At 36.8% G+C, this 26,621-nt stretch overlaps 1 protein-coding gene across 1 annotated transcript in view; it reads right to left on the reverse strand.

Annotated features, from left to right (window-relative positions):
* Positions 1-26,621, reverse strand: part of LOC101167820 (CUB and sushi domain-containing protein 3) — a gene marked incomplete in the record, with an annotated part of 253,195 nt that overhangs the window by 22,040 nt on the left and 204,534 nt on the right. The window contains 2 exon segments of the mRNA XM_023964007.1: positions 4,553-4,726; positions 17,330-17,512. Of these exon segments, the coding sequence (XP_023819775.1) occupies positions 4,553-4,726; positions 17,330-17,512 (357 nt within the window).

Genomic DNA, 26,621 nt, shown 5'->3' on the forward strand with positions numbered 1-26,621 from the left:
AAAAAAAAATACTGCCTTTTTCATTCTTATGGTCTTTTATGAGTGTTGGTAAATGATTTATATCTTAAATCACACTATACAACATACTGTATATTGTGGTGTGTTGAAACAGACTCTAAGTGGCCTATTTATTACAAAAAAAAATACATGAGTTTATAAAGAATTAGCATGTATTGTAGTGGTCAGCACTCTGCAGAGAGCAGTGATACTTAGGATTTACCTCTTAACAATGATGTCATTATTCACAATAACTACCAAATTAGTGCTGATGTAGATAGTGCTGTGCTGACATTTTAATACCTCTATAATAGCCTCTTGTATGCCAAATATGATCAGCATTTTCTCTCCCTTTGTTCCCTATTCATGTTCTCATTTATGTGGTTTCCAGAAGCTGAAGTTATTCATCATGTATGCTTACCCAGTTCTGGTGTGCAGCATGCCAGCCAAGTTCTGCACAGAAATTTGCTTATCGATCACAGTTATATTCATAGCGTATGGGATATAATTTATGTCAATCACTGCAATGGACATTCAGAGTAATTGAGTCATTATGTTTAATTATAAGGTCAAAACAGTTCCTTTCAAATATACGCTGAACACTTTGCTGGAACTTAAAGGTTACTTTACTTCAATTGTTGCAGGAGGTGGTTCTGGGTTGATGAAGTGGAAAAATGCAGCTCATCATAATTACAGTGGGTGACACCTGGACAAGGTTAATTTATAAAGTGGAATATTATCTGCTGCTTGACTGATAACATGTTTTTTCCATCATCATGACATGGGATCATATAAGTCTCAGTCAAGGGTAAATGTTCTCATCTTGAGTTTAACTGCCAATTTTGTGTCATCTGAATAAATCTCTGTGGTATTTTTTTATATGTACCTGACCTATTTGTCAAAATATTTAAAAAAATTATGTCTTAAAGACGACCATGTTATTCTCCTGGGGAAAAAAAACTCTAAACAGAGCCTGGGAGCTTGTGGGTCCTGCACAATATCTTAGCTGTTCCTAGCACTGCACTTTTTTGGACTGAGATGTCTGAGGTCTAGCAGAAGAGATCACATCACTCCTGTGTTAGCTTCATTTCACTGGTCCCCAGTTGAATCTAGAATCAAGTTTCAAATTCTCCTGCTAATCTTTAATGCCTTAAATATTATGCCCCTATCCTTTATCAAATACTTCATAGTGCCTTACCAACCAAACAGAACACTTCACTCACAAAATGCAGGACTTGCTTGTGCTTCCCAGAATTTCTAAAAGTATAGTTGGAGCTAGAACCTTTAGCCACCAAGCCCCTGAATTGGGGAATAAGCTCACGTCTCATCCCAGCTCATGTAAGAGAGGCCAACATTTCAGTCTTTAAGGAAAATTGGCATTTACTAATTTTCCCCATTTCCTTTTTCTTGTCATATTTGTCACTTTTGACCAGTGGTTACTAAAACAATATCATAAAAAAGCTATAGAATAGTCCAGATGCAAAAGAGATGTTCATCTTATTCTTAGGCGTCCCACTCTGCTCAATGCATTCGAGGCACAGCACTGTGACTCTTTCTGACCCTGATATATTATCAGTGCTTTCAAGTCATCAGTATGCTAAGGATAGATTCAAAGTTGAGATCACAGACTTATCCCTGCAGACATGTGAAACTAGCATTATCAGAGCCAGAAGTTTTTCATTTTGTCTGTGTACTTTGGAAGCACGAGGGCACATCTGTGATTCCAGCTTGGCTGTAAGTGACAGATTTTAGGAAAAGATTTGCATTTGCTCATCCCCAGCTCCTTTGCTGATCTGCATTTTAACTGAAAGTGCTGCGCAGTGAAATTCAATAATTATATCTCGATAATGGCAGAGCAGCTTCACTGTATGAGCAGAAACAGCAAGGCAATGATATTAAAACAATGTAAAAAAAATGGAATAAGCTTAAATAATCTGTCAAATATTTAAAACTTGCTACTTTGGTAGTTTGTAAAATAAATCTCAATGTATTTATTAATTTGGTTTAAAAAGAAAAATGTTGATCACCGCAACACAGAATTTTAAATCATCTATAGGAGCCATAAAAATTTGTCAATAAATCAAGAACAAATCTTGGACAGATTATACTATTCATTTAGCGTAGATTTTTGATATATCAGTTTGTTCTTCCTATAAAATGTAACATGTAAAAGCAAAGAAAATAAAAATGACAACAAACACAAATATTAAAATGAGTATAAATCCTATTAAAACTGCACTCTTGTTACAATATTCACAAATTCAATGAATTGTCAACGGCTATCATGAAAAAAAAGATAAAGATAAAGGATTTCTTCCCTGTTGTATTTTGAATATAATTATACATTTTTTGTATTTAGTTTGTTTTGTTTATCAAATCCCTACACACGAATACATTTTTCCATTTCAATTCTAGGTCTGAGTTTGACAAATACATAAGTTTATTTTAAAATAATGAAAAATATTCTTTCAACCTTTGAATATTTTGAAGGTTAAGTAGAGTTTTAAACTTTTAGTGTAAAGGTTAATTTCCTTACATTGACACATAAAGCTGTTTCAGGGGTGCAGGAATGAGTAAATGATTGTTATGTGTCTGAGGATGGCATTGCTCACCTTAATTATAGTGGACTGCATTGGACAAGGTACATTTAAGTGTGGTGTCAGATATTTCATGATCTCTCAGTATATTTATCCTGTCACAGGACCAGAATACAAAACCCAGACCATTGTAATGTAAACATGCCTTTGGTGCTTGAGAAAATTATATTTATATTTATATATAATACTTATATAATACTTATATATATTTATATATAAGTATATTGCTGATCATAATTTTGTCTGTTTGCATGGTAATATGAAAATATAACGAGCAAATTTCGAGGAGGGAATAGCTGGAGTAGACGCATAGGTTCTTGCTGCAAGGTAAAATGCAAGCAGTCTGTCATCTCCATCTTGGATGTTATACACACGTTGAGTTGTGTTCGCTTCACTAAATATGGCAAAATGCATCAAATTTCACCACAGTGTCATAATTTCTTTTCTTTTTTTGGGGGGGAGATCTACTAGACCCCTGCAAAAAATCTCATTTATCTCTAAATCATGAATCCCAAGCTGAAATTATCAGGTTAAACAATGTGGTGCATGTAATGTTTATATATGCTACACTGTGTCTTAGCGCTGAATGTGGGAAAAACCCAATTATACTGCATGTGGAGTTGGGGAGTATACCTTAATATTTTCAGACTCAATAACAAAACAAATATTCTGCTGAGGTTGGATAGCCAAAATGAAGATGACAAGCAAAAATAGGCCAGTTAGCACCATGGAAAGAAGACTGTCAAATATATATATTTCATTAGGAGTGGTTGATGATACAAATAGAGTGATAAGTCAGCAAAACCTTTTGTGGATGGAAAAACCAAAAGGGGAAAGAAAAAGAACTTTTAAAATTAATGATAAAGTAAAGTGAAATTTAACCAAAGTAAAATGTTCAATAAAAAATGGAAAACAACTGTAAAATAACAATAAAGCACATACTATAGGACAAATAGTAAGTTATTAGTTTTTAGACACCTGCAGTGATTTTAACAGATTATGGTGTAAGAAACTTTCATAGTTACTAGTTTAAGTGATGAAGCTTGATAAGCATTCAAAGTATGACTGCCATGTCATCAAATCATGGGTGACATAATTTGATGACAACATTTATGAAGAATCTGAGAAAAACTCACATAAAGGAAAACATGCATATGTACTTTACCTCCTTTAATATTTCATTTCTATCCGACAAACATAATCTGAGAGTGATGTAGATGGCAGTGAGATATCAGCTGAGCAATCCAGCAGAGCAGATGTTATTTGCACTCTTGCAAAACTGTTTGTGTGAAAATGTCTTTATACCACTGCTAAAAAAAACAAAAAAAAAACAACAAAACTGTCTTTCTTTTGTTTTCCACTCTACAGCTTCAAGTGACCTGACCAGGCATCAGGTCACTTTTGTCTTTGATGCAAATTTGCTTTTTTTGCATCATTAATAAAGAATATTCAAACTGAAAATATCTTTTTTGTAATCAAACATTTCAAGTAAACAACTTTAGCCCTGACTCCAATGCTATTAATCATTTCTTATTCATGAATTCTATCAAAGCCAACATAAGAAATACACAAGCGTGCGGCAAGATAATACGTATTCCTGTAACGTGATATATTTGAAAAGATGACAGTCATGTCAAAATATCGACAGAAAAAAACCTAAACAGTACAACCTTCATACTTGCTTGAATACATGTTCTTGTTAATATATGTTTTTATTGTTTAATGCAAAAAGGGATTTTTCTGTCAAACCCACAAAGCCAAATATTTTATATCTATTTCCTTATGACTGAATAAGAACTCTTATTCAGTAAAAGAAAAGAAGAAAAAAAAGTAGACATGTCAAGAAGAAATATTTCTTTTTTCTTTGCCGGCAGCCACATTCTTCCTCAGACTTCTGCAATCACCTACGTAATTATCATGCGGGTAAGTACAAATTAATGCTGAAAGGTGTGACTCACGCAAACACTGAGGAAGGTCTCCGCTCCACGTCCCGTTGCCTGTGCAGGTAAGCACAGCAGGGAAGGATATCTCGTATCCAGGCAGACAGCTGTAGCTCACGCTGGCCCCCCACTCCCGGATTGAGCCCTCCAGGAGGCCGTTAGGAATGGAGGGAGGTGAAGGACATGTCACCACTGTGGAGACAACGGGATTCAATTGCAGACTTTTTATAACAAAGGTAATACATATAAAGCAGTTTTAACACAAGTTTACGATGAGATTTGAAACAGATTTTGGAACTAAACGTGCTAAAAATGTAAAGGAATTATGTGTGATGCAAAAAAGAAATATCTGCCAATTTATAAAGCATATTTGCGTTAGAAATTAATAGAATTTAGACAAAAAATTTGACTTTTTTTTTCCAAAAAAAGAAAACTTAAATTTTCATTTTAAATAATTTTTATGAAACGAAAGCATTATTCCCCTCCATAAAGAAAAAAATAGTTGAAAGAATAAAGAAACAAAATTCCTTCTTTTTTTGGACTCTTTGGATGCTCTTTACAATTCTTTGCTTGTTTGTCTGTTTCAAAGTGGTCAAAACAAAAAAGCAGAACAAAATTAACTATTGGGGCCAAAAACATAACTATATAAAGAAACATAGTTATATAAAGAAACTTATCAAAATTTTTCAGAAATGTATTGAAAATACACAACTTCAGATTCAAACCACGAAATCTGCATGACACACTAGTAAGTCAACATAATCATTAAGAGGGAGCATGTACAGACAGGATTGTGATCAGTTTTTATCATATTTGTGAAATTGTGATTTGGAATGATTATCTGGTCTGGTCAAATCCATAATCATCCATTTGAATTTCTTGTCTGTTCCGATGTTTGTTGTTGCAGGACTGTTACATAAGTATGTAAAAAAAAATTTTTTTGTCACAGATCAAAGGATATGAGCCATTTTAGCAAGCTATTCAAAATTTTACACAGCATGGATTATGTCATGGGGAAAGGTCCTTCTTTAGCTCAGAAATTGAGTCATTCCACTATGAGGGATTTTTCATCTTTTTTCTTTGCTCAACTATGAATGCATTCTGGGAAAACTAAGGGTCATGTGTCTTTTGAGTCATAAAGTTTGTACACAACAAATCTATGAGGCAAAACCCACAATATGTTGCTCACAGTTCTTTAAATTTGCACCACAACACAGACCTGTGGACACACAGATGACAGTGGTTTTAGGGATGAGAATGAATGATTAAAGTTTTTAAAAAAATGTTGTTATGCATCCCTAGTACTCATGTATCTGCTGGCATCTGGCTAATTTACACCACTAAGATATACAGCATTGACATTGGGCGGACATGTTACCAGTAGACAACATAAAAGACGTGGAGGACAGAACAGCCTCACAGTACAGAGACAAATGAAAAGGCTTCTTTGGAAGCGGCCAAAGCTGAAGGCCTGGGGGGGAGAGGTTAATGGGGAAAATATGAGATGGGTTATCAGCCGTTATGCCTATTAGACATTTTACTGGGATCATAAACTGGCCAAAAGATGAGATTAAAAGCACTGAAATCAAGACCAGGAATCTCTTCGTTCTTCATGGTGAGTTCCAACCCAACATCAGCAAGCTGTTCAGTGGTCCAAAGAAAAGAGGCAGCTTCAGAGCTTTCTTCTGAGAAAAATATAACATAGATCCATTACTACATTAGCACGAGGGCTAATAACAAGGCAGCTAAAAACCAAAGGAGAACAAGTAGTAAGAAGATTAAACATTATAGGTGGGCAAGCCCCAGCATGGAAAGTTTTACCGGCAGGTGCATGAAATGGCTGGAATCAGGAATTACTGTTTGTGGTTTGTATTGGGCCAGACCTAAGACACTGATTTTGACTACACACAAACAGGTGAGGCTGAATGTCTTAAGCTGTATTTGGATTGGACGTGATTCGCAGGGGCGTCTAGTTTCAATGTGAATCAATGTACAGACCCGATCAAAGGCCCTGTGGCGTGATTTAAGTGTCAGGCAGCAACGCAATTTGGGCATCACGGTGCGATTTCGGACGTTGTGTCAAGAGTTAAAAAAATCCAAACTTTCGCAAAGACCAAAAAAAAAGGAAGTGCCCCTTAGGAATAAATAAAGTTGTTTGAACTTGAAATTGAATTTGAATTGAATTCGAATCAGGGACTCAGCTTTCGACGTGTTGATGACACAATCAGTGAGTGGAGTCCAAAATCTACATGGAGGAGAATCTGATAGTTCTACTCCTGAGCTTTGTAATATTATTTTTCTTTTTTTCCATTGAGACAAGAATAAAAACATTATTTGATTTCATTCCTGTTTTTATTATTTCGCTCCTTGGACTAATGAGGGACACCAAATCATCAAACAGGGTCACAGAGAGGCGACAGTACCGCTGAAAGCAGCATCATTCATACGCAGCTCCTACAGTAGATGGTGAACCTCACTGTATTGGGAGAGTCTCTGTATGATCTCAGGAACCCCCCAGACATGGATACGTGATTACTGATGCTTTTTCTAAATGGCTCATTCTGATCTCTGAACATCGTCTGTGTCTTTCATGCATTGGAAATGAGATATACAGCCAATGCTTCCATGTAGCGATGAGGCAAAAAAACTTTGGGTGGTAGCTCCTCCCACATGCGTCACATTCATGAACACATTTTTGGACAAGCAATGAGCATCGAATTTGACGTGCGTCAAAAGAGGCGTCTGTTGCAAATCACATTCGGTGTGAACGCAGCTTTATTAACATAGTGGAAAGCACCACAAAAAGTGATGGAAAATTATTGCAACCTTAAGGGACCTTTAGAGACGAACCAACCAAATGGTGATGACTCACCAACCAGACCCTGTGGTCATGGGTAAACAGTTAAGGAGGGTCATAGTTAGACTTCAATATAAAGAAGAGGAACAAGCCTGCATCCCAGGAACATCTCAAATACTGCACAAAGTTCTCACACGTCCCTCAAAGATCATTTGGGATAAATGACCTCCCACATCAAGGAATGAGGGCATGTTAAACAACCATAGTTTTCTTTGTAAATCAGATTTTGATGTTAAAGGGGATTCAAATTAAATTTTTGCTTAAATTGTTTTCTTGATCCATGTTTGACAATCATTATAACCAACATATGGTAAAATGGTGTATGCTTCTATAGCACTTCACTACCTTCTTAGAAGGCCCAAAGCACTTTACAGTCACCCATGCACACATACATTCACACACTGATGGTAACTGCCAAACACTGGCGCCAACCCATAACCACCAGGAGCAATACAGGTTTCAGTGTCTTTCCCAACGACACTTGTACTCATATAGTAGGCGGGTAAGGCATGAACCAAGCCTGAAATCTTCTGATCAGGGATCGACTGCTCTACCTTTACTCTACAGTGTGGTCATGTGGTCATGAAGGTGTGAACATAAGACACCTTCATGATCACGAAGGTATCTATAGACCACTTTTCTGTTACCTTTTTTCTACAAATTGAGCTTGAATGAATGCATAACAGATCACAGTGGGATTTCCACACATTCTCCCCAAGGTGGAACTACCTTTTCTTCTTGTCTGTTAATAGTTCCAAAGCGTTTTCCATGTGGACTTCGTGCAGCAGGTACACTATAGATATGCTTCAAAAGTATATTATATTTGGAAGTATATCTAGGTCATGATGAACAAAGAGCAAAAAAAGGACCCATATAATAGTTGCAACTTGATTTTCTTAAAGTTCTCATTTTGACATCTTGAGAAAAAGTTTTTCAAATGTCTTCTCTTCAGTGTAAAAAAACAAATTCATAAAGCTGAGGAGTCAACATGTTGCTTTGGAGTCTCACTAGAAAAATTCTGTTTGAACAGCACAACAAATGAAAGTTTTTTGTTTTTTTCTTAATGCAAGTAACTCTGCAGTGTGTATGTATGAGAAAACAATTGAGGGGGAAGGTTCTAGTTAAAGAATGTGCAAGCACACAGACAAAGTAGGCAAATTACACTGATTAAAAGAGTAGGTCTTTTAATCCAGTAAGCTCTGCTGGAGAAATGATTTGAAGCCTGAAAAACTTCAGGCATGGGTGGCAGGCAGAACCGAACAAGAAGAAGAGAGTGGCCCATTTTCCTAAGTACTTCTAAGCAGCATTAGTGCCTCTTAGCTGAACATGTCAAACCTGGGATTCAAAAGGAATCCTTGCCGAGTGAGGCTTAGGATGCGTCATCTGCTTAGTGTGTGTACAGTATGTGCATCGCACACGAATGCCAAGTCAGAACCCGACATTCGCATTTTATGTGGAAAATTATGCACATAAGTCGGCACATGTAAAAAACCTTTTTGCCTGTTGTTTGTCTTTCACTGCTTTGCTTTCCTTTCATCTTGTTTTCTTTTCCATCTCCTAACACCTCACCCAGCTACATCTCAGACAGCAGCTGTCCTGTTTAAGGCATCTCACCCAGGCTGAAGGGCTACACCTTCGACTTCAGCCCAATCATGCAAAATAGTAAAAAATCACGACCTCACAGGTTCCAGATAAAAATAGCTTTTCTCTCAATCTGTTCTCACAATGTCTTGCAGTGTAGGTTAAGACTCTGGATTTCAGTTCCTTGTCCTAGATAGAAAAAGACCAAAGGAGAGGAGGAGAGTCGTGACAAGAAGAAAAAAGGCTTTGGGAAATTTGTATTCTATTCTAATATCCACACTGCGGAACACCAAAATTAAAGTCGAGTGCTCCCCAAGCAATCAAACTCTTCTCTCTTTCCCTTTCTTTTATTCATTTATCCCAAGAGAAAACGACTGTACCACTGGAAAAATGAGTGGGAGGGAGGGCAGTGACCTTAGGGGTCACCCTCTAATGTATACAGGTCAACGCCACCTGACAGCACTCAGATGGCCCTACTTCTAGTAGGAGAAAAATCACGAAATCTGCACGACTCTCCAGTGTGTTCACATCATCCCTACAGCAGGAGAAGGAGAGGGGATTGCAGATATGGAGTCCTAAACTGTTCATATTTAAATAAATAAATATTACCTAGTGCAAATACACAATCAACCAATAAATCGCTCATAAATATATAAAAAGATCATGAAATTATGAAAAACCTGCACATAGATTTTAAATTAGCCATTATATTATTCAATATATTTCATTTTTGCTTTGAAAACCTGTTCATTATTTTAAAATATTCATTTTCAATGATGTTGAATATTATTATAAGTATATTTGTTTTTTATTTCACATTGCTGTTTTTCAGAATGACTTATTTATTTCATGAAGAGCTTTTTCAGCAGAATGACTCTGTCTGTCAATCAAACCAGACAAAGCAGAGACACTTTTGTGATTGACTACTCCTTTACTCAGACATAAGCAGCAGCACCCTGACTACATCAATCGAAGATGCTTCAGCGAACGTGACGGTGCAATGCCCACCCCTCAACACTAGGGGGAGTATGCACCTCTACACATCCAGTTTTGGTTCCAAATTTGCGGATAAAAGTGGCTTTGGGCGAGTTTGCATGATTCGGGTGATTTTGTGGTCGGTTCGGCAGTTTTCATCTTCTCATGAACATATAGTAGTGGTCTAAGTTAGGCTGGGTGGCTGTTGGAGCTCCACTACGCTTCTATGAACTGGAGTTCCATGAACGCACCATGCCGTGTGTGGGAGGAGCTACCAGCTAATGTTTTTAGCCTGATAGCCACATGGAGCAGTGTCTGTGTTTATCTTACTTACAATGCATGGATGCACAATGCACACGGAGAATGTTAAGAGATCAGGTTTATTTATTTTGAATAGTTCTACATGATAACAATATTTCCATGTTTGAGTTCATGATCATCCCAGAGAGTCTCTGCTTCAGCTCCTGCAGTCAAACTATGACTTGATGATGGCCGCCTCAGCGGTTTTGTCCATCTCTATCAGAATGCGCAGCGCAAGAGTGTTTTTGTGTGAGCGCAAGTTAACTGTGTGTTGTTCAGTTCGCCGGAAAAGTAATAAAAAACAGGTCTTCTCCAAAAGAACAGAGAGTGGTTCTTTTATTAACCCGCTGTGGAGGCTCAAGAGTCCGAACGGGGAAGTGAACCCCAAATCACACCCCGGATCTCAGACGACGCCTCAGCTGCATTTCCCGACCACGGTTAGAAACGTCATCGCAGGAAAGGGGCAACATTTTCCCCCGGAGGGAAAAATGAAATCAGAGGACCTGATTCGTAATAATTGTCTCAATGAAAATAGAAAAATATAAGAAGGTTCAGGAGGCCCGAGCAGGCTGGTTCCACTTTCCACAGCTTGTCTCGCCAGCTTGCCTCCTGCGAGCCGGCACAGTGTATGGCACGATGTGACGTCAGACTGGATCTGTGAGCACAGACAGCAGAGCTGTTAGCTGCAGAGCAGAGAAGAGCTCTGAATGGAGTGAGAACGAAAGTCAGGAGTGTTTCAACGGAGGACTTCAAGATGTGGACGACCGGAGCTCCTCTGTGGTTTGGTCCACACAAACCCTCAAACTACAAAAACAGAGTCGTCCATGTTTACATCCTATGCTGCAGACGGATTGTTTGACTCTATTTGATCCTAAAATGTCAGCAAAGCCGTGCAGATGTCGCTGAAATATGTCATCTCTCTGACTGGTACACTGCAGAACGGGTGTCCAGGAATATAAGTCGATTTCCAGGGATCAGCCAATGTGCGTTTAGATCCCGCCCACTTTCACTGATTGACGGACATAGTCATTCTGCTGGAAAAGCTCTTCATGAAATAAATAACAAATCCTGAAAAACAACAATGTGAAGTAAAAACAAAGCTACTTAAGAAAATATTGATTTAGAAATCCGAGGTTCTGAAAAAAGACATTGACTCATAATAATATTCAACATGATTAAAATGAATATTTTAAAATGCTGTTTTAAAATAATGAACAGGTTTTTAAACCAAAATGAAATATATTTGACAATATAGTGACAAATTTATAATCATTGTGCAGGTTTTTCACAATTTCATGATCTTTTTGTATATTTATTAGAGATTTATTGGTTGATTGTGTATTTGCATGAGGTCATATTTATTTATTTAAATATGAAAGGTTTAGGACTCCATATGCAGGAGCTGCCATGGATTAGAAATAGGGAGTATCTGAATCCTTTTGTGCTTGCATGTGTTCACTCACAAGCTCGCCTTGTCATTCCACATCATTTAAAGTGGTCAGCAGCATCGATTTACACCACCAAGTCACCATATGGGGGAGCACGTGAGTAATGAGCCACGCAAACAAAATGTTACAAATCAAAGTTGTTTTAGATCTAAACTGAGAGAAAGATGGAATGAAGTAAAAAGAAGAGATGAAGAAAAAATGTAGCAAAAAGGAGGGTCAGAGGTTCCCAGCAGCATTCCAAGCACAACATCTTTGATTATTAAAAAAATGCCATCTTTTCTGTGATTTATTCTACATATTTTTCTTGTGAATGCATTTTTCAACAGGTTGCTGAGCCTGTGCTTGTGTGTTCATGCCAGTCTCTCACATGCTGCGTCTTTTGCTCACATGTAATTTGTCCCTTACCATTCCTCCAGAGGCAAACATAAAACAAAAAGCTTGCTTCGCAGTTGCTGATACAGCCACGTGGGAGCAGTTCCTTAGCAACAATAAGCCACCATTTGTCTTGTCGGCGCTTCTCTTGCTGTGTCCTGAACTGTTGGCTGTACAAGTTAATCTTCCTTGTTTTAGTGTCAATAAGAGAAATGCTAATCTATGCCTCCATGCACGGGGAACATAAATTATAGACTGATGGGCATGCGACAGCAATATCCATTTGCTATAGACTTTAAATGGGGGGTGTATGAGCTTAGAAGAGTCTTCAAAAGGCTTCAGTGTATAGCAGGATGCATAGTTGTAGTTTTCTATCACTTGTACTTTGAATTGCTGAATTTAGATTCAGTCTGTTAAGGTTATGTAACTTTAAATTCCTTTTAAATCAAGTAAAATTACATTTTTACTTACTTTATTGAATAATATACATCAGCTATGCTTTTTTCCCCTCTAACCGTTCCAAATTTCTGATTCAGTTTACATTCTTTCAAATTTGAAGGAGCGTCATCTTCATGTCTCATATCAATTGAAACAGTTTTTATTTAAAATCGTGTAGATAAGGCAGCAGAAGGCATCTGGACATTTAGAAAAACACTGAAAGGAGGAAGTGGGAATAAAACCACAACTTCTACACAATCAGTTGAGGTTTTTGACCTTGTGCAGGAATGATACTCAGATGTCTTTTATTGAGTCTCAATTGGGAGTCGATCCTGACCTAGGACACAGTTTAGAAAGAATTTTTTTCTCATTTGGATGTTTCAGTTTCCTCCAAGCAGAGCTGCAACCTGCCCTGCAGTCCCAAACACCCAAAAAAGTTGAAGATCATAGATTGGTTGTATTTCAATATTTGAATACTTAAAATATACAAAAACAACAGAGTCCAATGTTTCAAGACAAGTTTGCACTGAAACCTCTTTTGCATTTGTTTATTTAAGCACCATCTGTCATAATGTTAACAGGTCATTAGAGCTGTTATGTTTTGCGAGCTGATATGCATATTGACAGCTCCAATGAATAATAAACCATCTTAAGCTACGTTCACAGTAGGCACGTGACACGCCATCAAAAATGCACTAAACGTGGACTCTAGAATGTGCATTTAACCCATGGTGTTTACACTGGACTGTTGATACCTGATGCCAGCGCATGTCCACCACCTTCAGTTGAAGGAGGGTTTGTGCAAAGCGTTGAAGTTGTGCAAATCTCACGAATCTTATTCCAGGCTTTTTCCTTCACAGCTCTATTCAGACAAATGACCTACTTGGTGTCATATAATTCTGGATGGGCACAAACTGTAATTATTAGATTCTTCTTCATGATCAAATTTCAAACAGTTGAAACTTTGATAAATGAAAGGGTCTACATAACTTAAAATCAACTTTTTGAGCTTTTAAGTAAATTATGTTGTTAATTCCTCACAAAAAACAACCCCAAAGTGGTATTTTGATTATTGCACGCATTTCATTTAAAAACCTATGCTCTGAACACCAGCACCTTCCAAACTACGAAACGAGTGGGTTCTCACATTGCGACATCACAAAGTGGGGAACAGCCCCTTCCCGGAAGAGTTTGCACCACCAGCACCACCTCCAGGCTAACACACACACACACACTTTCTCCGCAGAGCTACTGGTGATTTGAAAAACGCTTTTAATTTAAATGTACAATATGCACATACATCTTTGCAAAGGTTCGGATGTTGTTTGTTTTTGTAGCGAAACGCAGACATGTTGCCGAGCCTGGTTCTATGATGACGTCATAAAATGGGCGGGTCCCACAAAGATCAAAGGGCGGCGCCTCAAAGATCAAGTCCTCTCACCTCTGGGAAGGAAAATACCTCACGAAAAAAACTAATACTAAATTTTAAATTGTTCTTTTGTGTGCTAAAGGTATAGTTTACTCTAAAAGAATTAAGAAATGATTGATATAGGACGTTTCAAAGGGACATTATCCACACGTCACTACCAAATCAGAGTCCCAGGTTGGTCAAAGTTCAACCTAGTTTAACTTTCATTACACGCTCAGGGTTAATGTGTTGTATGAAATGCCCAAAAATTGTCCTAAAAATATGTATAGCTACAAGTTACCACAACGCTTTGGAATGTGGATGTCTGAAACGCATGTAGATCCCGGCTAGGGGATCTGAAACAGAACACAGAGGGGTGACCTTACTGTGTGGAGTTTGCATGATCTCCCCGTTCAGGCAGGGAGAACTCTCTTCTTAGGTGTGTATGAGTGTGTGATTTGTGGGCCGCGACGGACTGGGGACCTGTGCAGGATGTCCCCTGCCTTCGCCCATGAGTGGCCAGGATAGGCTCCAGCCCGGCTTCATTGGGTTTAGAACATGAACATGTTAAAACCAGGGCTGAAAGTAAGCCGGTACCATTCAATACTGCGTACCCGTATAGGATCTGTTGGAGGCAAACAGTCCTGGCTGAAAGATCAATTGTGTGGCCACTTTTGCTCCTTTAACACCTATTTAAAAGCAGCTGCGAACTGATGCTGCTAAATTTGTGAACTAGGCAGCACTTTAGCTAATCATTTTAGCATCTGTTTCAATTTCAATTAAAATAATTTTTTCCCATAGCCCCGTCTACATTTTTATTTACTGTCAAAATTTATTCTCAACTGCATTTACCTGCATTAGGGGTGTAATGATTCATTTTAACAATTCCGTTCATGGCGGATATCGGTTTGTTTTGAACGATCCGATTCACTGATCTAACATTGATCCAGGACATCTTGAGCCAAAATTTTAACCAGTGTTACTCAGTTTTCCAGATTCCTTGTATTTATTGCAAGATAATCAAGTGTAATTAAATATGTGAACAAACAAACAAGTAAACATGAATTAATGGCAAATCCAAATTGTTTTAATTTCAGCCCACTGTTGTTTTTCTGCATCAAAATAATCCAAATGGAACATCATTATGTTTCCACAGATTGGACTAGAATGATGGCTTGATCGGTATTTGCTGCATCATATGCGTGTTGTCCAATGTGATGCACTCGACCATTTTTACATTGAGTAAAAGAAAAAACCTAATTAATTAATTAGGTTTAATTTCTTTTTGAAATGATTTTATAATGGTATTGGTTGATTAGATTTAATTAAAAACTTGCCTCAGACAGATCGATCTGGTTGGCTATATAAATTCATCGATAAATCGAAGCATATCTGCATTTACTGCTTTTAAAAATATTTTAATTGATATGATTTGTCATAGCACCAGCATAAACAAATTTCTTTTTTCGCCCCTGGTTAAAACTGAACAGATATTGAAAAGACTTCCTGCAAACATCCCTTTTCTCATTGAATAATATAGATTACAGCTCCATTATGTGTTGAAAAGCTATCTATGTGTAAGAGTAGGTGTAACTTATGCTGGGTTGATGTGTAACTGGCCTAAAATAGGTATGTTAATATCCTGTGACGGCTGTGGAGCAAATGGCTCTGGGAGAGGGATGCCCGAGGATACCTCCTTTGGATAATGATAGCTTTTGAAGTGTAATGTTAATTTTTATTTTCTTGTCAAGCAACCTATCTTTTCTCCATTATTCCTAAGCTGAATGACGCAATGACTACCAAACAGGAAAAAATATTAAAACACCAGGAAACAAGTTTGGAGGTGGGCTTTGGCAAAAAAGGGTGGGAATCATCATAAAAGAATAATAAAAAAAAACTAAAGAAAGGCAGGAACACAAACAAAAGTATTGAAAAAGTGTCAAGATTGTCTGTGAAACTTCTAAAGATGTTCTGCAAACACAATACTCCGACGCAAAGCCAGCAACACACTCAGGACTGAAGTAGGCTCTTCCAGAGGATAAAATACTCAAACACAAGCCAGGCAGCTTTTTGTTCACGATGAGGAGTGCTCAAACGTGCATGTGGAGAACACTAAATGGCAAAGACATGGCTCAGAAGAGAAGAGCCAGCTCCTCAGGCCATGTCACAGCTGTCCATCAGCATGCCTGCGACAAAAGATACACATCAGAGGATCATGTCCACATTCTGATCAGAAGTGGCTCAAGACTCAGGAGAGAGGACAAGGTAGTCCTTGATGAAAACCGCTGGATGTATATAGGCAATATCAATGACTAATCTTTTCTTTATTTGCATAGAACCCAATTATTAGTTTACATAACTTCATAAAAATTTCTCCCCATGATATACATTGTGTTTGCCGTGCAACATAACAATTAACTGGTGAATGGTGTATACTTATACAGCGCTTTACTAGCTATTTAGAAGGGGCAAAGACCCTCACAATCACAGTCCCATTCACCCACGCACACTCACATTCACACACTGATGGCAGCTCCGCTGCAGAACACTGGCACCAACCGATAACCACCAGGAGCAATGTTCAGTGTGTTCAGTGTCTTGCTCAAAGACACTTTAACACATGGGTAGGCAGGGCAGGAACTGAACCTGCAACCTTGAGATAAGAGGTAACTGTTCTACATCTGCACCACAGTCGCCCCAAAAAAGAGAAAAAAATAAAGAAAAAATAATTAAAAAAGAAAGTTTGTAAGCTATGGCCCCATGTAAGCTGGAAGACAGAACAAAATAAGGCACACAGTTTATAACTTGCAAAACAGTGTCCTTTTTAACATTATTGCATTATAATTGCGCCTTTTTTAACCATCATAAAATCGAATTGATAGCTAAAAGAATTAAACAAATCTACTTTTGTCTAAAATTAATTTATTTCCAATGTATACATTTTACATGCCCTAATTTTTCTTTAAAGATACATTCAAAGAAATGCCATGAATAAAACCCAATATATTTTTACCTATAAAATATTGTTTATTTAGAACTATTTTTAAGAAAAGGGACTGGTGTTGCAGTGCTTAGCCAAATATTTTTCTATTTTAGTTTTTCAACACATTTATCTGAAAATGACATAGCAACCCCACAAAATAACAGTTTCATGCCTCATACTTTGCTTCAACGGCACTTTCTTATGCAAATACACTTTTTTTGCTGCAAGTGCACTCTAATGTGACACTATCTGACCATGCAGGAAGCTCGGCATCACCTTCCTCGATAACCCTGTTATATCTCAGCGAGTAAGCGTGTGCTTCGTCTTGCAGATGTGCACAGCTTGTTGCAGCATTGTCTGAAGGTTATCGAGGTTGACTGCGTTGTGTGTCAAGTACGGCACGGAATATAATCCTGTTTCTGTGGGTGCTCACCTTGACATTCTGGCATGGTTCCACTCCAGGTTCCGTTGTTGGTGCAGGTCAGGGTGATGCTGCTGTCACCTCCCACCATCACATAACCCGGCTGGCACAAGAATGTCACATTGTGCCCCACCGTGACCTCCTCACCAAGTCTTAGTCCATTGGCAGGAATACCAGGGTCGCCACAGGTGATCACTGACAATCAAAGATGCACAACTTGCATTAGAAAACAGTGAAGTCCACATTTTATCTGCTGCTTACAACATAACTACGGTGCTTTTCGTCTAATATTGAAAATCTGACATGGTTTACTGGAAATTCCATCCATCTACAGACTCGCCCTTTTGGGGTCACAGGGCTGCTGGAGCCAACCCAGCTAATGTCGGGCGAGGCCTGGGTACACCCTGAACAGGTCACCAGTCTGTTGCAGGGGCATGAACAAACACACAAACTCCTAGAGGCATTTTAAAGATGCCAATTAACCCATGAAGTATGCTTTTGCACCATGGGAAGAGTGCTCAAGCACGCATGGGGAGAACATGCAAACTCCACACAGCATACGCTCCAGCTGGGATTTAAACCTTCTTGCTGTGAAGCAAAAGTGCTAACAAATGGGCCACCATAAAGCCCATTTGCCAAAAATTTTGGATTAATATTTTAGTCTAAGCCCTAAAAAACATTTATTATTAATAAATTATTACAATTAAGGACTAAAGCACACAAGGTGCAGGTGGGGTGGCTGTGGAGCAGCGGTAGGGCGGTCGACCCAGGATCATAAAATTGCAGGTTCGATTCCCGCGTTGCACGCCCATGAGTCAATGCTTCCTTGGGCAAGACACTGAACCCCACCTTGCCTCTGGTAGTAGGCGGGCGCCTGTGTTCGGCAGCGGATCCGCCACCAGTGTGTGAATGTGTGTGTGACTGTAAAGCAATTTGGGCCTTGTAGGTAGAAAAGAGCTATTTAAGTATACACCATTTACCACACAAGGGCAGTGGTGACAAATTTCTCACTAATCTCAATGAATAGCTGCACCAACAACTATACACAAAAAGAGCTAAAGATGTTTTATTGAATTGGTCTGATTATTTGTGGCAAAAAACTGCTAATTGCTCTCCCTCATGTGAGTAACTCCTCACGTTTGAAATCTCCAAGGAGCGCCTAATCACTAGAACCAAGTCAGCTTTGTTTTAAAGATGTTGGAAGTAACACTTTCAGGGCTGTCGCCTTTTATGTGCTTTTGACAGGTCATCATTTAGCTGTTGGGCAAAAGAATAGCACCATTTGTTGGTCTGTGTGGGATGGAGCTCAGCACCCTCTGCTACTGTACACACACCAAAAAAAACAACAGTTTAAATGTTTTTTATATCCGAACAGAAACAAAATGTAGTTCTCTAAAGACAAAGAAAATTGGCCTTTGTTTGCAGCTGTAATACAATGAAAAGTTAATGTTGAGAAAAAAAGAGTAATCACACAAAAAGGCTTAAATCATAATGTGATAGATGTTTTTACTATTATTGTGTGTTATATGATTAAAAAAACAAACCTCCACTTATAGATATTCAGAAAATATTTAGGTTATAAAGTAAGACAAGTTTAAAGTGCAGATTATAATACAAATTAATACATAAAAATTCATCAAATATACATCATCAATTGTTTAAAGCATTTTTTTGTACCAGATTTACAAAATGTAGAGGACGTATTCAGGAATTGCATCCCTCTATTGTGTAAAAACCTCTTCCAGGATCCTGAAACCCAACTAAAATTCAGACTCAAAGCGTTTTCATGGATCTGGGGATTTTAAATGTGAAAATTAGCATTTTGGAAGCAGTTATTGTAAACCCACCGCAAACTGAAAAGAGCTCTGTGCTGTCTTAAGTGGAGAAGAGTTTCCTAAGGGCACAGAACCGCAAGCATTTTTCGAAAAGACAGCAGGAACAATAAAGGAGGTAAAGCAAGAGTTTAAACTTTGGGGGAAGTAAAAGAAGTTCACTAGATGGACCTGCAAGGTACAGATGGGCAATTAACCCAAACTGCAAACGCAAGCCCCAAAGATTTTGAATGAAGCTGGTAAAATATTCTGCAAAGCATGAGGCAGTCGGAACACTTTAACCTGCTATAGCTGCATCTCATTAGCTCCCGGCAAAACTAAACGCATAAAGACAAACAACCAGAGAAGACATACAGCTGCAGCATCGGCGTGCCAAAGCATCAGGCAGGAGGAGATCTCTCTGCTGATTATTCACAGATTCTTCACAGACTTCAGGCAGATATTGCCTCCAGGGGATTCTTGACAAAATATTTAAATTCAACATTAAAGCATTTTATCTTTTATGTATGTAAATGTAAACAAGTACTTCATGAAATTCACGGTTCAACATACCAAAGAGCTGTGAACGATTACAGTTATTTGCATAGAAATGCCCTGAAATAAAAAAACAAAGGTTTTTAATCAATTAGATCTAATATTAATTTGACAATGAGCTCAGGGTTTTAAAGCAAAAGGAGAGCTTTTATTAGGATGTCCTGAGCTAAAGCAAACAGACTTTATTCTAAACTCCTAAGTCTCCAACCTGAAGTCTCAAGTCCTTTAGTTCAACTGTTGAATCAAGTTCCAGTCCCATCTGTGTTTTGGACAAGTTCATCATTGGGCCAAAACAGGTTTTGAGAATTACGTAAATACATTAACATATACATATTTAAAATGAAGAAAAAAATTAAGGTAATTTCTGAGTGTACATTTAGTCTGCAAAAACAAAAACTAAATAACTAAAATAAACAAATAAACAAAGGTATTTAATTAAATTATATCTCTATCTATCTAGCATTTTCTTGCTCATGTTTACATTATTTTTCTATGCACATTTCTATACATGAATTAAAGCTGAAATCTGTCAAAACTGCTGCATCATCTCTGATTGCTAGGCCGCTCTGAACAGAACAGACCACAAAAAGCGAACGTTTTGTCTCTTAAGATATTTTGGCTTATTTCTATTCTAAAATTTTGGCCACAACATTTGTAAATCATCAGATGCAGCACAAAGACGAGCCTTTTGTTAAAGGATGGTTAGATACAATGTCGAAAAAATATTCATTCATTTATGTTAATTAACACTTCTTTAAAGTGTTAAACACTCGTTACACGTGTTGGCATTTATGTGGAGAGATGTGCTTTACATTGATAAAAAGGAAGATGAAGAGCGGATAACAGGTACAAAAAGCACAAAACAAAAAAACAAAGGATTTCTACTCCAGTCCTTTTACTGCATGTAACATTTTTTAATGCATCAAGGTGTTTGGTAAAATTGGTGTGTAGAGAGTGCCAGCCTGAGCAAAATACACACAATCCCTGATTCCCCTGACAGCACAGCAGGAGCTGTCAATCATAGACAGATGTTTATCAATCATTTGCAAATCTCTTTTTCTATGCTAAAGACATAATGGGTATAAAAAATCTATTTTGCAACACATTTCATGTATAATATTCATAATCAAAAAAGAGAAAGTCGTACAAAGAAAGAAGGATCTGCATTCACAAATTGCCCTTTTGTTTTTATTGTGCTTTGCAAAAGTAGAACCTTAACTTTATCCAGAGGCTCGATTAACCTTTTGTTGGCTTCTGAGATGAACACTCATGAACACGGTGGAAATGCATTTTGTTCTGCCCAATCAGTATTTAGTCTGTTGGACGTAAGGGATGTTATGTGGTCCAATGAAAAACCAAACCAAACAAAAAAACAAATCCAAAGGTTTGTGAAAAGCTTAAACTGAAATATTTAATCAACTGTCATCTTTAAGATGCTTTCCTGGCATGTTTCTGCATTTTCAACAAACACAGAGGAAATATTATTTCATGAACATAAAAAGTGAATATGAATACGCCATGCCAGCAATTATAAACTTTGATGACTTCCAACTCCTTCCAAGTATCTATTTATGTGAAATCAAAAATAGACATGTGGGCAGGCAGTTTAAATAAACGTCTGTGATTTTCTTTTCTAGCTTTGTTTAAAAGACAATAACACTGTTTCTGTAAAATATTATTTAAATAAAGATAAATTTGTTTTGCCTGTTAAAGTTTTGCCTTCTGTACTAAAATATTTTCCTCCGTATGTATTTGATTTTTACATTTTCACAATGAAAGAAGATCAAGTCTTTCAAGTAGGATGGATAACAGTGTTTGGATTTTTTTGCCTTGAAAATGCAAGATTGTCTCATTCGATCAGTCAAATAAAAAATCTACATTCCAAACCTTTCAGCTGAGTTTAATTTTTAAGTTGTTGTAATTGTTTTAGTTGGATTCTTTTGTGGCACTAGAGGCATTCAAAATACTTTAAATTCACTTTAAAATGTCAAATGAATGTTATCCATTCAAACAGGCGTAATTTCAGACATGGTTTATCATTAAAGATTTTGTCCAAGGTGGACACATAAGTTAATGAACAATAAAACACTTTTAACTATTAGCATGTTTTTTTTTTTTTTTTTACAATTAGAAGAAACTGCAAATACTTTAAACATAAAAGACTTTGTTTAAGAAATCATGTGTTTGTCACTTTTTTCTTGATGGCGTGTTGTAAATTCTCAAATAGAGAAAAAAGGGAAAGCTGGCAGAACAGTCAAGAACCTCATCTCTTGATCCGTGATGCTCCAGCATTGTAAATTATGAAGAATGATATCTAGTTTAACCTGCTGAACCAACATGTGCCTTCTGACAAAGCAGTCTTCTGACACACGTCTAAAACTGCATCCCTTATCAAAAACAAGCTGAAACATAGACTCCTATGACAACACAAGTATATATATATAGTTTTTTTTTACATTTTCTTATTTTAGGACAGACTTGACTTATTTTTCAATGCAAAATTCTTAAAAACCAAAGATTTTCACCATTTTTCTCATCCTATGCAGTTTTATGAATGGTGAAAAAATACAGCAGTTTCTTATACAAGCACAAAGGTCACATGCATCTTACTGTGATTTGGGACCTAAGCCTATAGTTGAAGAATATTAGATTGTCTGACTAATTTTACATTGTGCAGCTTATATGCACGCAAGTATGCATCTTTTTGTTGATGACCTGCTCACTATGTTGAATTATAATCCAAGATTGTGTTGCAAGATTAGAAATTTGACAATTGCTAATCAGAATTCCAATCCTGAAATCCAGCAATGTGGAAAATTAATACAATTTCAGAAGCATATGTGCATATTTTATGTTCTTTTACGTGCTTTGTTGCATTGATCAAAATTCCCAAACAACAAAACAGGACCAAAGTCATCTTTTTTATCTTCAGCTGAAGTGCATTGGCAGAGAGCACTTGTTTTTGCAAATGTAGATAAATTGAAGTGAGAGCATAGAGCAGTTTTGGGGGTAGCAGCTGAAGCAGATTTGTCTTGTTAAAAATACTGTGCCCTTTTTTTTGTGAAATATGAAAACAGCTTTTGGAAAAAACAAGGAATAATGTGGAAGAAATTCCTCCAATAATGTCTGTTTTTTAACAGCACCAAACAACAAATACTGAATTAAATTGTTAAATGGTAAAACATTCTACATCTACTTAAAGTCAAATTATTTGCAAATTAAGATTATGGGACAAATGTGTGAAGGAACAAGTACCACACTCGCTACATCAAAACATTTGGATTCGATTTTTGTTCAGCTTTCTCTTTACTTTGAGACAATGTGACTTTTCTAAAAGGGATTCTACAACCATAATAATGGTAACTGCCTTGTCCTTGGTTTCAAGGTAGCTAATGACATGAGCACAGAGGTATAACACCCTCTCACTTGCTTATGAGGTTCATACATAGCTCAAACGAGGATTTTCAGGCAATAGCAGGTCTTCACAGAGGCCTCATTTTCCAGAATAGCGGCCCTTTATAGAAGATGAAGGCTGAGAGGATGCTGACTGGAGGCTATTAGGTGAGTTAATCTTTTTTTTTAAATCCACTATTTCTTGCGCTGTCCATGGTACTGAATTGTTTGAATCAATATAGGCACCTCCAAAGTCATTTAGCCAAACTTTGAAACTACATATATTTAAGTGCAATTTAGAGTAACTTTAATGGTGTTTGCTGCTTAGCATGTTTTTTTACATTATTGTACAGACAAATGTGCAAAAGAGCCTAGATCAAAGACTAAGCAACAGTTTTTCAGCACTTAAAGCTGTAAACAAGATAACTAGAATGCATTTCTTAGTTTTGTTAGTTTGCTGGTAAGTTGGTTTCTGTATTTAAATCAGTGGTTTGCTTAAACTTGCTTTTTGTTAGGCTAATTAGGTGATGTGAGATCTCAAAAAAAATCCTCCATGTCTTTTTTTCAATGTTCTTTTCTTTGATCTGCCGGCAAATGTAAGCTTCAAAAAGGAGACTTGACAGATTCGAAAGGAAATCACAAAAAGAAATCATGGCGTTTGAAGATTTCAACTTAACGTTTCCTGCAGTTTGGTCAACGACGAAACAGCGGATGGATATGTCGGTACTCCAAGTTTAATTATATGTAGGAAATGGACTACAAAAACAGCACTTACACCGTAACATCACTGACAGCGTTAAATTCACATCATTTAATCAAGAAAGGTTAAAAATGGAAACTTAAGTAAGGTCAGGTCAGTTATTTCAGCTGTAAAGTGTTTCTCAACCATTCTTTCACAATCTATTAGCCTTTAGTCGCTTGCAGAACATGAATTTACAACATAAAAGCAACATACAAGAGCATCAGCTTGTCTTTGATGCTCCTCTGCTTTAATCATAGACAATCAGTTAACGTTTTGCTTATAAGGTTGTGACCAAAAAAAAAAAGGAAGCTAAAGGATAGATGATCTGATGCATTTTCATCTAAAGGGGCTAATGAGTAAAACTCCAGACCTTCTTTCCTTATAATTATCTGAATATAAACGACATATTCAAAAGTAGTTCCTTCTGGGTCCTTTTTTAATTTTTCAACCAAGGAAGTTTTGGACACTCTGCAGTTTGTCCTGTTGCACCTGATTTTGGTTAGTAATCACTACAGCTGTTCCTAGCATGTTAAGTACTTCTTCTGTTTGTAAAACTCTAGTTTTACCAGCAAGGTCCTCATTTTACCGCCTGTTGTTTTGGGTTCCTTTATATTTTTCTTTCTAACCTAAGTTTGTAGTCAAAGAAATGTTTTTAAACCTTTTACTCATTGTGCATTAGGTAAATATTTGAAAGCTATAATTGCTAGGCTGTCTTTTACAACAAAACATAAAATATATTTTTTTCAAGTCCAAACATCCGTTTTTACGTGTGTTTTAGAAGAGCTCAAATACAAAAGCTAAGTCCAAAAGGAGTTCAAGTGAGTAGTCCAGTTTCCTAGGCCATAATTTGAGGTTAAGTGAAGTCCTTTTGGGTTTTGTGTTTTCCCCAATCACAATAACACCAGATTTCATTTGTCAGAAATATTTGGATGGTTTTTTTTTCTTGTCTTTTTAGCTTTTTTTTTTTCCAACAAACACAATAGCTCAGCACAACACTGATCCAAGGTTACAATAATTCCAGCAGCAGTGCAATCCTAAACAAAAATTATTCTTACAGGGTTTTATAAGATACCAGTTTGGAGGAAAACGATAAAAGCCCTTATAATGGTAGTCAATAATTACAACTGTTTAGTATGGAGGCTTTATTGAGAATGGTGAAGTTCGTTCATAAAACGATCCTTCATACAGTGGAGTGGAGCAGACAGGTCAAGTAGTCCAGAGGAAAAAGTCTATGCCAGTTTGCTTTGAAGGAGGAGAGTTTTATGTACTTTTGCATGATTTTGTTCATTGGTCCCCTGTATATGAAAGTCCATGGCTTTAAATTTGTCATAGCCAGATTTTCGTGCTTTTGTTCCCTTTGTCACCTCCTGCTTAACCTTATTTTATAGTCACACTGAGGTTTAGATTTAAATCCTTTTTAATTCACACTTTAAAAGAAGTTACTGCCATCAAGTATATTTCTAACAAGATGCATTTTAGTTCAGATTTAAGGAATTTAAGATTATTTTTTAACTTTGACCAAATCTCTGCTTGAACTTGTTCAAGAGTAGACACAAAATGATAAAGTAAGATTTTAAATTAGTCCATGACAAAACGGTCCCATTTATTTTGGAATGTCCAGTCTGAATTCAAGCACAGAAAACCTTTGAAGAAATTACACAATATCAAACTGCTTGGGAAAACTCAAAAATATTTTGGATTTGTGCAATTTTGAATCAATTACGCACCAAAGTTAGTGGAATAACTACTTATTTTAGTTCTCCATCATTCTCTGTTTTAAAACTTTTTATAGCTGATTCCTTAACATTTTCTGTGAGTGTATTCTGGCAGCATTGTGATTTAAAGGCAAATATAGTTTCCATCTCAGACATTTAGTTTTCCATGAGCATTTAAAATGCTTATTTGCTGAGGTGAACAAGGCGAGAGATCTTGGTATTTTTAAGCAGTGATGTCCTTGAACTAACTGCTTAACCTTAATGCAGTGTGACCCCATAAAAAAGAGGACAAGTTTGGTTCTGATCAGACTCAAAGGTGGAGGAAAAGGCTAAAAAAGCTCCTTTGGAATTCTGCAAGTTTGATCATTAATATTCAATTCCATTTGCTCTTTTCCCTGCTTCCCTGTGCATATCTCTCCTAAGACCCATTTGACTCCAAAATTGAAAATTATGCCCATACCATTTCTCTTTCTTTGTGATTCAATAACAGCCAAAAAGACTAAGGAAATAAGAATATGATGCTTTGAGAAAGGGGAACGTAATTTCCTTTTTAAACTCAGTGCAAAATACATGCAGATTGCTGTGGTTTTAATTACGGAAAGTGTTTTGTCGAAATCCAAACAATAAAATCTGTCTGACAGTTTTTTTTTACATAACGCTTGTTAATTTTCAATTTTTCATGTCACATCTGCCAAAGACAATTTTTTTATATCTTATTTATGGGGGAAGAAGAAATTATCTTTCTTTTTTCACTGCAGATTATTCAATAACAAAGAGGATTTTTTTTATATCTTATTTATGGGGGAAGAAGAAATTATCTTTCTTTTTTCACTGCAGATTATTCAATAACAAAGAGGATTACACCAGAAGCAACATAGTTTTAATAAAATAATCCACAATACGAATTTATTATCGTTGACATTTACATTCTAATGAACTACGGTACTCTAAATTAATTAAGTTTTATTTCTTTTGCTGTTTGCCCAAGCAAGTACTTTTTTAATCATCAGTTTTGTTTTTTACATTACAATTGAATGCACTATTCGGCTGTGTCCCTTTTCCCAAAATGCTCTTATAATTGGGACCAT

The sequence above is a fragment of the Oryzias latipes genome, chromosome 16 (genome assembly GCF_002234675.1).
Source record: "Oryzias latipes chromosome 16, ASM223467v1".
Classification (NCBI taxonomy): domain Eukaryota; kingdom Metazoa; phylum Chordata; class Actinopteri; order Beloniformes; family Adrianichthyidae; genus Oryzias; species Oryzias latipes.